Raw genomic sequence first — 13,678 nt, 5'->3', positions numbered from 1 at the left:
GGGGGGTTTTTTTTTTTTTTTTTTTTTTTTTTTTGTAGCAAAGTAGATAAATACTCCTAACATATTCCTTAGGTCGGCTAGGTCTAAAGACAGACCTTTAAAAAAGGGTGAGTTGTGCCTGAAACTGGATAAGTAACTTATTTTCTTACGCCCAAGCGTTCTTATGGTATTTGTTATTTCACAATCAGACTTTTTGTATTCCAAAACTATTTATAGTAGGTGCATATATATTGCTCCAAAATCAGATGTATTTAGTTCAGATCTGCTGTTTACTCTCAGTTTCCTGGAAAGCATGGGAGGATTCTTTACCTGAAAAAAGCACTTTGCATTCATTCTCCTTTCATAAGGAGAATCTGGAGCAAGAAACTGAGAGTCCATTTAAGTTGTTCTCTGTATCATGTAATGAACTTGTACAAACAGCCAGGGAAGAAGAAAGCTGTTGTTTATCTTCTGCCTCCCCATTTTGCTTTATATGCTACTTATGCTCTCGTATCACGTGAAGCAATTGTAGAAGTACATCAATGTCATCTACCGATTGTCTCCTATCATTCAAGTCAGGGGTTACCTCTGATACTTGCTGAGGAAAGATAACATGCAGATTGAAAACAGTATGCATTAAATCAGTGCTGTGTAAGGGGAAGTTAAATATCCTATGATCTTTGCGTATTGTGTTTTTGGTGTGTTCAACTATACAGCTAAGCAGGATGAACTCTTAACTGTTTTAAATGAATAGCCTCAATAATATTAGACTGCATTTTGCCTTCTAATGCCTTATGTGCATCCCCTCTGTTATAGCTCCCTGTAGATGTATGTCCTGTGTGTTATAAGAAATGTAATAAAAATGTAACAGTGAACTTCAGGAGTTAACTTACGTGTTGAATTTTGATTAAATGGTTTAGGTGGCATGTAGAAGTATGAAAATGATAAAACACTTCTATGACCATGTAGTTGTGTGTGGTAAATCCTTATTTTGTCCTCTTTGTGCATTGAAGTTCAGGGAATGTCATACCCTAATAGTAGCATGTAGAACTGAAGACTTCTTGGTAACTTTGTCAGCTGTGTTTAGATGGCAAATACTAAGTCATGTGCAGAAACAAAATAGAAATAGTTTTTAATAGAAGTTCATAGAGTACTAAAGCTGCATTGTTAATGCAGGTCTCACAGTCTCTCACAGGCAGGTCTCATACTCTTCTCACAGATGAATCTCAAGTTACATTTTATTTCTTGAATGACTTTAAATATTTTCTCACTATTGACTGGAGTGAAAAGTTAGGTGGGAGTGCTGAAATCATACTAAGCGCTTGTATTCAATTGGATGTATCTGTTGGAAGAGACAGTTCCACAAAATTATACTTCAGCAAGTGGAAGGATAGCTCTCACTTTAGCTCTGGCTAATCAACAGTCCAAATGGTTAATGGTAATTAACTTGACCCAGATTGTGGGATTTTTTTTTCCTTCCTCTGAAGTTTGGAAAGACTGACATTTAAGTTCTGAACTGTTGTCTTTATTACTGGGGGAATGTTCAGGTGTGCAAAGCTGGCTGAGGATCATCTTGGAGGAAGTCCAGTGTTGAAAAAAACTGTATTTGATGTAGTCTGGGCTTCTGCTGTTTGTTTAGAAGGGGTCATACTGCTACTTTTGTCTCTTTTTTTTTTTCACTTTAATCTACAAGGCTTGCCTTAAAAGAGAACCTCAGAAATAACATGTTCAGTGTGAGTAATTAGGAGCCAAGGGTTGGAGTGGATTAAAGAGGCAAGCCAAAGTGATAGTGCATTGAAGTACATACATGACTTATTTTACACCCAAGATTATGGAAGGCTTCTGTTGAATCCAAGTTTGAGTAGGGATCAAGAGTTTCTTGTATTAACCTTGTAAATGATTGGTCTTTCCCAAGCCTCTTTTTCCTCGTATTACAAAATAGCCACAGATCCTTTTTTTTAATAACAATGAAAAGGAAGTATAAGTCGTTGCTCATCAGTACTACTAGGGGTCTAAGTCTGGTCCCACATGTTTGGCTGTGTGCAGGTGCTGTTGTTTGAAAGGAATAGCATTAGGGCTCATACTGTTAGCAGTGAGGATGGATGCCTTAGTAGGCCTGTATAAGGTAAGCAGTTCTGGTGATCTTAAGGTGGTGTTCCTAATATTATTTTGAATCTTTTTTGAATTTTTGAATTATTTTGAATCTTTTTCGCTCTAAATCTGGCACATAAAACCCACTTCAAACTATCTATGCTTCATACTAAATGTATTTCTGCAAACTTTGTAGCATAAATGCAGTTCACGATACAGTGAAGACTTTGTGCTACAACTGGAAAAAGAGCTGGTCCAAGCCAGGCTGAGTGAAGCAGAATCCCATTGTGCCCTGAAGGAGATGCAAGATAAAGTTCTAGAGATGGAAAAGGTAAATCAAATCTAGGCTCTCCTGTGTAAAATAGTACCAGAAATAGAATACAAGTCCCTGTAAGTTTGTGTAGTTGTGCTCTATACTTACGTTTTCTTGATTGCAAAATGCTTTTCAAAACTCAAGTCAATATAGCAGAAGAAAATAACCAGAAACACCAAAAAACACCAAACAAAAAAAAAAAAAAAAAAAAAGACTGCTTGCACTGGGAAGGGTCTATGGAGAAAGTTCATTTTCTCCTATTCCTGAAGCCCACTACCCTGGAAAACAGTTTCTGGTGGAGTCTTCATAATTAATGTTAACTGTTTCAAAATAATATCCTGCCATGAGCAGTTGTCTTATGGTAAGCTTTGAAGTAACGTGAAATCCACGAATAGTTTGGGGATGTGGGGGAAGAAGGAAGAGTTCAATGTTACCTTTTGCAGATATTAAGTTCTTGAGTCTCTCCCACCTCCTGTTGTGGGCAGGGAAAGAATATCTACTGTGCTTAGCATCAAAATCTCTACTGCTTTTTGGGTGACATCTCAGCTTGTAATTTTCTATACTGGAACTCCAGTTGTACTCAAACCATCTGTCAAACACTCTTCTTTGGGGGAAAAAAAAGGCAAAAAACTGCAAATAGAAGAAATCCAACTGACCTTACATAAATAGCATGCTATTTAGATCATAATGCGTTGGCTTGGGAAAGTGTTTCCCCATGGAAACCCTAAAAAGCTCTGTACTTGAGAATGTGGCCAGGACTTACTAGTTAACTCAACTGGATTAATCTCACTAAGATTTCACTCTTTTAAATACCTAAGGAGCTTGTTTGGGAACCTGACAGGCTAGTAGTGTGGTAGTTTTTACTCTACTGAATGTTTGTAAGAATTCAGCATCTAAATGATCTTTTTTCAGAATTCTGTCAGTTCTTAAATTTGTCAGTACTTATAGCCTATGGTTTGAAGCAGATACTAGTAAGTGGTGTTTGTTCATCTTAATATATTACTTAAGAAAATCTGGCAACTGTGACAGTACTAAGTATCTACAAAAATACTTGGTTTTGCGGAAAACTACTACTAAAAAGTATAGTAGAAAGTGATGAAGTTCAACTTCTGAGTATTTGGTGACCAGTGACTCAACGTAGGCCAACTGTAGTGGGGCAGACCATGTCTTTCTTCCTCTCTGTTTCTTTAACAGACTTTATTATGCTTTCATCACTGTTTTACTTGCCCCACATCATTCCTGCAGTGTTTTTTGCTGTTTTCTGCTTAGCTTTCTCCAGTCTGTCTACCTTCTCATGTTCTTTGTAAACATCCATGCACTTTCAGCTATCTGTAAGAGCTTTCCTTGACTAGTTACTGTTTTAAATGTTAATGGTTGGTTCCTTTTGTCAATATGCATTTACTGCCTTTTTCAAAGGCAGATGACCTAGTTCCCAAAAACTAAACTTCCATTTATTCTTTTTTTCTTGTATGTCTAAATAAGAGTTTTAGATTTATATCTCTTATTTAGACTTAAAGGTATAACTTCAGTTTCTCACTTGCTTTACTTTTATTGACTGGTTCAAAATCTTTCATGCTTATCCCCATACCATTGATGACATGCCAAAAATAGTGTAAACAGTGCTTTGTTAGGGATCCTGTCCAATGAAATCTGGAAGTCAGAAAACCTTAAAAACCTTGTCAACTTGTTTCTGTAGTTGATAGTTTGAAGATGCTTTGACTCACTGCATACAGAAACTTAGATATTTAAGGGATTTTATTTTGTAAGGGTTATGTTATTAAGAAGTTTTGGTTAACAATAAGAGTTATATATGGAATAACTTTTTGAGTGGGTCTCACCAAGCATTATTTTATTCAAATACATACTTAAGAGGATGTTTGTTCCAGAGGAACAGCTCTCTCCCTGATGAGGAAAATGTTGCTAGACTACAAGAAGAACTGATTGCAGTAAAATTAAGAGAAGCAGAAGCTCTGATGGGTCTCAAAGAACTAAGGCAGCAAGTCAAAGATTTAGAAGAACACTGGCAGGTATGGGTAGCAATGTACTGTTCCATTTTTTTCTTTTTATCAGTGATGATAAAGCAATAGACTGAAAATTTGAGATGTGTCAAATAAGAATTAGTGATTATGGATCAAGCCTATGAGGTAAGAAAGTCTTTAAATTAAATTGCCACAAGAATGTTATAGATGGCAGAAAGGCCTGTGCTATCAACCATTCTTGTAGACAGGAAGTACTTGATCCATATTCCCACTTGCTTAATTTTTAACAAGAGCTAGAAGTGAGCAAAGCTCTCTTTCAGGATATGTTTGCAATTAGCTGACTTACTGTAGTTGGGAAGTACTGTCTTTGGCTTTTTAACTTTCTGTTCTTAAATCTAGTTAATTTGCATGGCTTTCTAGTTTGAGGAAAAACTGTAGCACTCTTAGCAACTGTGCACCATACAGTTGAGACACCAAGGAGTTCTTTGAAAGAAATTGCTTAAGTGAAATTAGGGAACAGCAGGTTTATCAGCAGTGACATGTTTTTTAGCGTCATCTAGCTCGCACCACTGGAAGATGGAAAGATCCTCCAAGAAAAAATACAGTGAATGAGCTACAGGACGAGCTGATGACAGTCCGATTGAGAGAAGCAGAAACACAGGCTGAACTAAAGGAGACCAAACAAAGAATGATGGAGATGGAAACACAGGTATGATTTTGAATGCTAGCATGTGTGAATTGATCTGATTGGTATCACATGACAAGTATCAGTTACTGGTCTTTCACCATCTATGGGTAAGACTTAAGCTCCAAAATATGTCTTGTGTTTTTTTCAGCTGTTTTTTTCCCATTTCCCAACTGGTGGATTAGAAGGAAGAATTTAGTGCATATAGTCCAGTTTAATGTCTCTTACAGTACTAAGCTTTCTTAATTTCCAATTTGGAGTAATTAATGGACTCTGCGTGAATGTGAGTCTTAATTCATTAATTTGTAACTGGCACAATAACAAAAGTGCACTTAAGTTATTTCCCATTTCACAAGCCTAGCACTGTCACTTTAAGAATTAGAATTACTGTTCACTTCTGGTGAAATTGTCTATACTAGACCCTCTACTGAGTGATTACTAAAATGGACTCTGAGCAAAACAACTGCATGTTGTCAGTTCTTAGGAGAAGCTTTACCTGTAATGTGCCAAAAAGGAAAAGAATGATCTAGCGTTGTTGAGATGTGCAGAAAAGGAAAAGAAAGAAAAAAAAAAAAAAAAAAAAAAAAAAAAAAAAAAAAAAAAAAAAAAACTTGTCCACCAAGGTCTTTCTTTTGCAACTGCAGTATGTTAACCAAATAAATCCGAGAGTGTATTAAAATTTCCAAGTTACATTTGTGAACTCTCAAATGACTCAGCAGAAATGTGTTGTTGATGGAGAAGTGTTTGTAACAGGCCTTTGAGAAATCTTCCCATGCTAAGTGTAACTGATACTTGAGGGAGGGTATGCAAACAAAAACTTGTCAAGCTTTGTCAATCCCAGAAACCAGGAGAGTATGTAAGTGCTACTGAAGAGAGATTAAATGATTGTAAGGTATGTGGTGGCTTACTACTGACAGGACCACTTCTTGTTATAGTAACTTAATAAAAGTTTCCTCTTGCCTTAATTTCTAAAACTTTTACTGAAGTGTTAATACTGTTTCACAGCAGCACTAATGTGTTTTGTTTTGTTGGTTTTCCCCTATCTGTTTTAGTCAGTAGGGGGCATAGGTATCCTGTACTCTGCATTACATGTAGTAATTGCAAGACCTCTAGGTAGTTCTCGCTTCAGCATGCACAGGGATTTGATGCCTATGCTGTCCAGCTGTCACTTGAAAGAAAGGCAGTGGTTCTCATATTGTGTGCTACTCTGTGCACAGCTTCACTTAAGAAAAGCATGTTAGTACAAGACAATCTTAACTATGGTGCCATATTACTTTCAGGAATTCATTGGAATGGGAACTGTGCGGACAGTATTTCTGCCATACCTGATGTTTCTTGGTTACATCAACTTGTAGCTGTGACTGCGATGCAAGTTCACAAAATCTTAGACTTACCTAAACATGAGACCAGTAGAAACAGATGTACTGCAGCATTATGCTGATGTTTTTACAGTGAATCTTATATTGTTTAAGAACTCTGTAATTATCCTGGCTGATGTTTAAAACTTTTCTGATTGCATTTAGAAAGAAAACTCTGAATGCATTTCCATAAAGTCTTTCTATAGCAAATGATCTGTCAAGTCTGTCTTGGCAGACTTCAGGGAAGTAAATTAATCTTAAAAAAAAAAAAAAAAATCCTTACCATGCATCTTTTTCTTTCTTGTTAAAAATGTCAGAGTCAGATCAATAATAACCATTTGCGAAGGGCAGAGCAGGAGGTTACCAGCCTACAAGGGAAGGTACAGTATCTTTCTGCACAGAACAAAGGACTTCTTGCTCAGCTGAATGAAGCAAAACGAAGACAAGCAGAGATTGAATGTAAGGTAAACAACATGAATAGAATATTTGTCCGCTAATGCATATGTAATTGTAGTATTTTCCACTTGTGTTGAATAGAATTGAGTTCTAACTAAGAAGTAAAATCACAAAACCTAACCTTTACCAATTTGACAGTGTCATCTTGAATTTACCATCTCAAAATCATTTGAGGTTTTGACAGAGCTGCTGCTTTATGGTCCCACAAAGATAAGCTTTTACTTCAAAATGTGGTTCTACTCAGAAGTGTCTCTGTGCAATATATAAAAAAGATACTCTTCTGCTCAACAGATTCTGATTGCTGTATCTATTCTACAGTAACAGAAGAGGTTAATTACTTTAACACTGGCTATTACTGTAGAACTAGCTTAGGTTTTAAAAAGGGAGTAAAAGTAGTGTTTGAATTGAGAGGTGTACAGAAAGGAGTGTTATGGTATTAATTGCCTAAAAAGTAACTAGCCTTTAAGAGATCAGCCTAAAAAAAAATGGGTAAGAAAGTAATGTTTATTACTGTCAGTGCACAAAAGCTCTATCTGATGCTTGGGTCTCAGATTAATTTTGTAAGTAAATCTATAACCAATCCTTAATAATTTATCTTATAAACTGTGCATATGATATGGAAAAGCAATAAAGGATTAGTCTTACAAGGTTTTTCTTCTAACTTGGATGAAATTACTTTAAGATTCTTTGAAAATAGCAGTCGTTAATAACCAACAAATTACTAGTACTGACATACAGTAACATTAGTTTCTGAAACTTGTTTTGCAATTGCTGTTAAAAAGATTACAGTTTACATTGTGTCAATTTTATAATGTTATACTATACTATAATGTAATGTAAATACTACCCATTTGATGTATACACACTCTCTGGAGTTCTATTGTTTAACTGTTTAATTGTGACCTGTTCTGCTTAAATACATTTTTTTTTGCTAACTGTATTGAAAGGTGGTTAAATTTAATTTGTTCAAAACTACCTTTGTTCAACATAGCTTTAACTTGTTCCTTTTTCCCTCTTCCTCTGACCCTTGTTGCAAGTTGTCGTTACTTTATTCTGCAATCTACACAAACAATTCAAATTTTTATGGATTTAATAAGAATGCTATAATCAAAAATTAAACCATGTTGAACAATATACACACGTTGAACTGTTCTCCCACTCCTTAAATAGGACATAGTATTGAATTTAACACTGCTATTTCAAACTTGTGAAAAACTTTTCTATGTCAAACTATGATGATATACTATTAAATGAAAAAGGAGAGGATATTAAAAGCCCTCATACTTTGACTGTTGATTTGTTCTGACTCCTTCCCCTCGTTCTCCCCATGATTGTTTAAGGTTATTTCACTATCAGGAAAATGAGACTAAGTGAACTTGAAGTAAAAACTGAAGTAGAAAGAAGCATTGTTATGCTTGCTAAGCCAAAATCTTATGACATCACTGCCTTTTTTTTTAATTGACTGGGTGTATGAGAAACCGGTGTATCTATGTACTATAAACTACTATGTAATGTACATGCGACAAGTGTGAAGGGCTGATGTCCAGCAAAAACAACACTTGTCTTATCTACAGCCCTTCTAGAAGTAGATTCAGTGCCTGTCACTTTACTACATAGTGTTGCTACTGACTTAGGTTTGGCTTGTTGCTACTGACTTAGATTTGGCTTGACAATAGCAGCTAGGTTGAATTGAAAAGACACTTCTGCTGTGTAAATACCTGAAATAAGGCTATTTGATATGTCATTGATGCAACAGGAAAAGTCGCAATGATTTTTCACGTAATGTCATTGAGGAATGAAGACAAACGTTAAGTTTCTGTAGCAATAAATATTTTTTTAAAGTTCTACTTTGCATTTCCTTAAATATGGTAAGTTTGTTTTTCCTGATTCCATTAGAAACTTTATTTCCCCTCCCTGTTATTTCAAATTATCTGAAGCATGATCTAGTGTTTTGTCATTACAACTTTGCTAGGTAGTGAGATTTCTACTTAGAGGTTTATCAAAAAGAATTTGTATTTTCAACTCCTCAGTTCTTCTATGTAAAAAGAGCTAGTGTATTAGTTCTGGAGCTTATATTTCTTTAAATAATAGCTTAAATTAAAACAAGTGTGCATCTCATACCACCTATCCAGTAATTGCTTCCTGTCATTGTGTCCTGTGTTATGGCTTTCCTTTAATCTAAATGCTGCTTCTACAGCAAGAATTTCATTTCAAACTTTCTTGAAACATAGCACTAATATCTCTAGTCAGTTATGTTAAGGAATTTACAACATAAGATTTGTGCCCTCATCCCAGTCTTGTCTTTCCTCATATCAACTTCTGTGGTAATTACTGAGAACATACCGCGTTTCAGTGATAAAGCCATCAGCACCATCTAGAATGACACTATTGACTCATCTCAGATATTCAAGTCAAACTAAGTCAGAGTCATTTAGCTTTCAGTTAAATTCATGCAATCCTGTGGACTTGTGGGTTTTGCTTTGTGTGGGCAATCGTGCAGCAGAATTTAGCAATAATGGCTAAGTTTTGGCTGGCACAGTATAGATTCCTCTGAAATGAAATCAACTGATTACAAATGCTGTTAATTGGATACTACAGAAGATGCATTTTCATTACAGCAATCTTAAAAACAAGTGACATCTCTTCAAGTAGCTGTCATGGATAAACTTTGGCATGTTAAATTCTCAATCAAACTGTCTAATGAAGTTCAGTACCATCAGTTGAAAGCACGCATTAAAGTAACTAAGTACTGTAACTAACTCACAGCAACTGCAGTTTGCAGAGTTCTACGAGTCTGCCATAAGTTTGTGTCCCTGATCCTATTCTGGACAAAAGCAGACTAATTTGCACTCCATCTGGAAGTGTTGCTGACTGAGTATCTATCCCTCTTCTTCCTATGTGGTTGTACCAAGCTAGTGACAACATAACCTTAGTTTTATGTTCTCAAGTCTTGAGGGCTTGCTACATCAGACAGAAATAAGGAAATGTCCTTCTCTTATCCAAACTCGAATTGCCTGTCACTGTTAAACCTATACCAGGAATCTGATCATAGGTTATAGGCATTAGAATTTTTATCCTAAACTGTCTTGCAGATCATTGTTGTATACTGTGACTAGGATAGCTGGACTAAAATGCTTTTTTATTATTATTTTTAGACAAATTTATTCAAAGGATGATGATACAAGTAACTTCCATGTAGTTTTGCTATTTATTAATGAATCTGGAAGTGGAAGAATGACCTGGTGGTCTGTTATAATCATGTTAATGCTTTATCTTAAAAAATAATGTTTCTGGAACACAAGACGTATATTGCTAGGACCTGGACATTTTTGGACCTACAGTACTTTTGAAAGTTTCATGAGTATTAGGTGATTGTAGTTTGGAATTGATAGTAGGTGATTGCACAATTTTATGGGCTAAAATTTAATGTGGATTCTTTAGAATATGCCTTATCAGTAGGTATGCTACTCTTTGGTATAAGTTTTTTATTTATGTGATTTTGAGTAAATGCAGCACACAGTTTTTAATCAATTAAAACTGGTATTATTTGTTAGCTTTAATTTATTACTTTTTTCAGAGTAAAGAAGAAGTGATGGCTGTACGGCTCCGTGAGGCAGACCGCATTGCAGCTGTGGCGGAACTCCAACAGCATATTGCTGAATTAGAAATCCAGGTAATAAGTGATAGCATTAAATGTGTGACTGGATACTTATTACTTTCTGTACTTTTTCCTTCCTCCACTTTCTTTCCTTTTCAACTTGCTGTGTGTACAAGGCATTGCTTTGCCAAGTGGGATAATATTATCTTGTTAAATGTGCCTCCTTTGTAAGCAAAGGCCTTAAACTTATTTTCTGGGCATACTGGTCAGCTGTTAGTAATTGCTTTTGTACAAGCTGTGTGTGTAAGGCAACACTTTTAAACTCTGACTTCTGTATTTGTTTTTTTGTCTTGTAATTAGTAATATTTACCACTGTATTAGATTGAAAATTACTATTAAAAAAAAGACCACGTTTTAATTCCAGTAGGCATTCTTATCTGCACTTACTCTTCTGCTATGATCAGTTGGTGGATTTGTTGTAAAACTTACTCCTTTTATTTAAATCTTGAAACCAGAAATGTTATTTAATGCTGCCACTGTAGGATCTGAAGGTTCATCCTTTAGCCCCTGTGCTGTTCCTTACACTTTCAGTTCTTTTTGGAGCTTTTATAGTCCCATGAACTCACTGCTCCCTTGATGAGAGAACCACTTATGGAAGTGATTGCTTTTTCTATTTTTTTCCTTTGAGAAATTATGATGGATAGACTATTCTTCATATATACTCTTACACCGTTCCTCTGTCTGAATTTTGCTGTGTCCATCTGTAAAGTTTTTCTTGGTTGTTATTTGTAAGTTTAAAGCGACTTATTCTAAAACTTTTTTTAAAACTGGCAATGCTAGTGTCTATTTTCCCTTAGAAATCTCCCCTTCAAGATGACTTCATTGTACAGTGTCAAAGCTTTCTTTTTACCTGTGATTTCCAACTACTTGAACATTTTTCAACTCTTCATATATGGAATTAACTTGCTTCCTAAAACAGTTTTTTATTCCTACATAAGTCTAGGTTACCATTTTGCTAACAGCATGAGAAAAATGTACAGTAACATGTTCTCATGTTGTTTCTGTAAGATCAACTTGTATTATGTAAATGACTGTAAAATAAATTTAATGGAGCTTGCATAAAGATTTTTCACTTTGAATATTTTTTCCTGTACTGCAGTAGGCACCAAATATATTAAAAGATAAAGTAATCACTTATTTTAATCACATAATGCTTAGATAATGCTGTGATCAGTGCATTAGAAATACTTATCTAAGTAAGCATTGCATATGAATCACTTATCTTCTAGTAAGATAACAAGAGAATAGCTGAGTTTAGGTCAATCTTTTACTCCTTTGTTAGCAATTTATTTTAAAAAGTTTACGTTGATTTCAAATATAATGTTATTTTGAATGTGAGAAGTCAGTAGCTTATTTTGCGTAATTTCTACTTTAACAGATTTTAAATGCTATCTTGCTTTGTTTCATTAGTACAGGTAGCGCAAAAAGCACTCATTCTGTTACTACAAAATGAAGAAACAGTGAATCCCACAATGATCTGTTTTGTCACCCCATTAGAATTCGTATTTTTAATGTAAATACAGTTGTTTTCTGTGGTTTGACTGATCAAATCATCAGTGCCTAATCGTTCTATAGTGCTCTTCTATTCTCTTTCTGTATTTCTGCTTAAGCTATGGGTGTCAGCATTGTGTGTACGTTTTTATAATACCTTATATAAGATGGGTAAAGAAGGTAAATACAGGAAGGGAATACGTTTTGTAAGTCTGCCTTATACATCCAAATACACTGTTGCATGTTCATTTGTTTATCCATATCATCGCTCCTTTTCACAATCACTACTTTGCATGATGTAATCTTTAGTTATGTTTTTCCGTTTTTCTCATTTTCTAGGTTGCCTTGTTTTTTATTTCCTACAAAAGTACATTTGAAGTTCTCATCTTTTTGGTATTCTTAGATCATTACCTGTTAATGATTTCTTGATCCACAGCCTCTTAGTAAGATTCTTTTATTTCTGCATAAATGAGAATGGCTCTACTCTCTGTACAGTCTGGAGCATGAAGTCAGTGGTTCATACTTTTAATGAGTTCCCACGTTAGGTATTTGAACTTACACTAGTCTGAAGTATAGCTTGTTCAGTTGTGAAATACATGTTTGGAGTGTTAACTGTATACGAACATTTAAAACAAAAGTGATTTAGTTGAAGTAAGTGTGATACTCCAGACTTGATTTTAAATGTTTGTATGGGGCTGTGACAACTCTTTCAGTGTGTAAGATTCTGTAAGCAAATAGGTATTTGACCAGCGTGTTTATTGTCAGCAAATAGGAAACTTAAGATCAAAATTTCTTTTTCGGTACTTGGGCTCAAAGGCTTCTGAAACATTTGCAACAAAAATACTGATGGATTTGGAAAGCCGTAATTTCCAAAGGAGTAAACTAAAACATGCAATTAATATTAGAGCTTCAGTTAAAAAATAAAAAATAAAGTAATAAAAAAAATACCTGCTTTTTAAGGAAGCTGTTTGTCTAGGCAGAGGGATGAGATACTAGAGAACTCCTTTCTCAGAGAAAGAGCTTCCTTCCATTTTCTTCAGATCAGCTTGCTACTGGGATGCTGTGGTCTGATGTGAAGAGTGGAGGGCCTTTTAATCTGGGCTTGCCTTAATGATTTGAAATACAATATTTAAGACCATAAAGTGCATGTGACTAGTCTTTAGTGTGTAGGTTTCTCTCAAAGTAATCATGCTTAATACGGAGCATCATAAATAGGTCTATCTGGGATTATTGTTTCAAAGCTGATAACGGTGAAGGGAGGAAGTTAACACACACCATTCCCCTGGAAAAAAAAAAAAAAAAAAAAAAGCTGCTTTTATGAGAAGCAAGGGGAAAATCTAGGGATTCAGTGCAAGGTCCATATGGTCCATAAAAATGCTTTACCTAAATCGTGGTTTTCTTTTAAATGTTCATGTAGGTGTAGGTGCAAGACACTGGCATTAACTCTCTAACACGGAGTATCACTACTCCCACATAAGAACTGATCTGACGTTACATACACAAATGCTAGATTTAAATCACAGTTTCTGGGTCACTTGCAGTTTTGGTTAGTAATAATGACAGAGGGTGAAGGAGGTAGTTCTATCACTTACTAGTAGATGTAATTTTATAGCAAGATGTCAATTTATTATGGTATTAGGAAGTTTTTATAGATTCTGAATGTCACTT

General features: G+C 35.1%; 1 protein-coding gene across 10 annotated transcripts in view; it reads left to right on the top strand.

Moving 5' to 3' along the window:
- Positions 1-13,678, top strand: part of EVI5 (ecotropic viral integration site 5) — a 65,483-nt gene that overhangs the window by 22,340 nt on the left and 29,465 nt on the right. For 8 of the 10 annotated variants that reach the window (XM_035332806.1, XM_035332804.1, XM_035332801.1 and 5 more), the window contains 5 exons: positions 2,267-2,401; positions 4,270-4,410; positions 4,913-5,071; positions 6,723-6,869; positions 10,439-10,534. In XM_035332806.1, coding sequence (XP_035188697.1) covers positions 2,267-2,401; positions 4,270-4,410; positions 4,913-5,071; positions 6,723-6,869; positions 10,439-10,534 — 678 coding nt within the window. The remainder of the gene's footprint in view (positions 1-2,266; positions 2,402-4,269; positions 4,411-4,912; positions 5,072-6,722; positions 6,870-10,438; positions 10,535-13,678) is intronic. The other 2 variants (XM_035332802.1, XM_035332805.1) reach the window with 2 other exon arrangements.

This window comes from Oxyura jamaicensis, chromosome 8, assembly GCF_011077185.1.
Source record: "Oxyura jamaicensis isolate SHBP4307 breed ruddy duck chromosome 8, BPBGC_Ojam_1.0, whole genome shotgun sequence".
NCBI classification, from domain to species: Eukaryota; Metazoa; Chordata; class Aves; order Anseriformes; family Anatidae; genus Oxyura; species Oxyura jamaicensis.
This window is presented reverse-complemented; position numbering and strand designations above follow the sequence as displayed.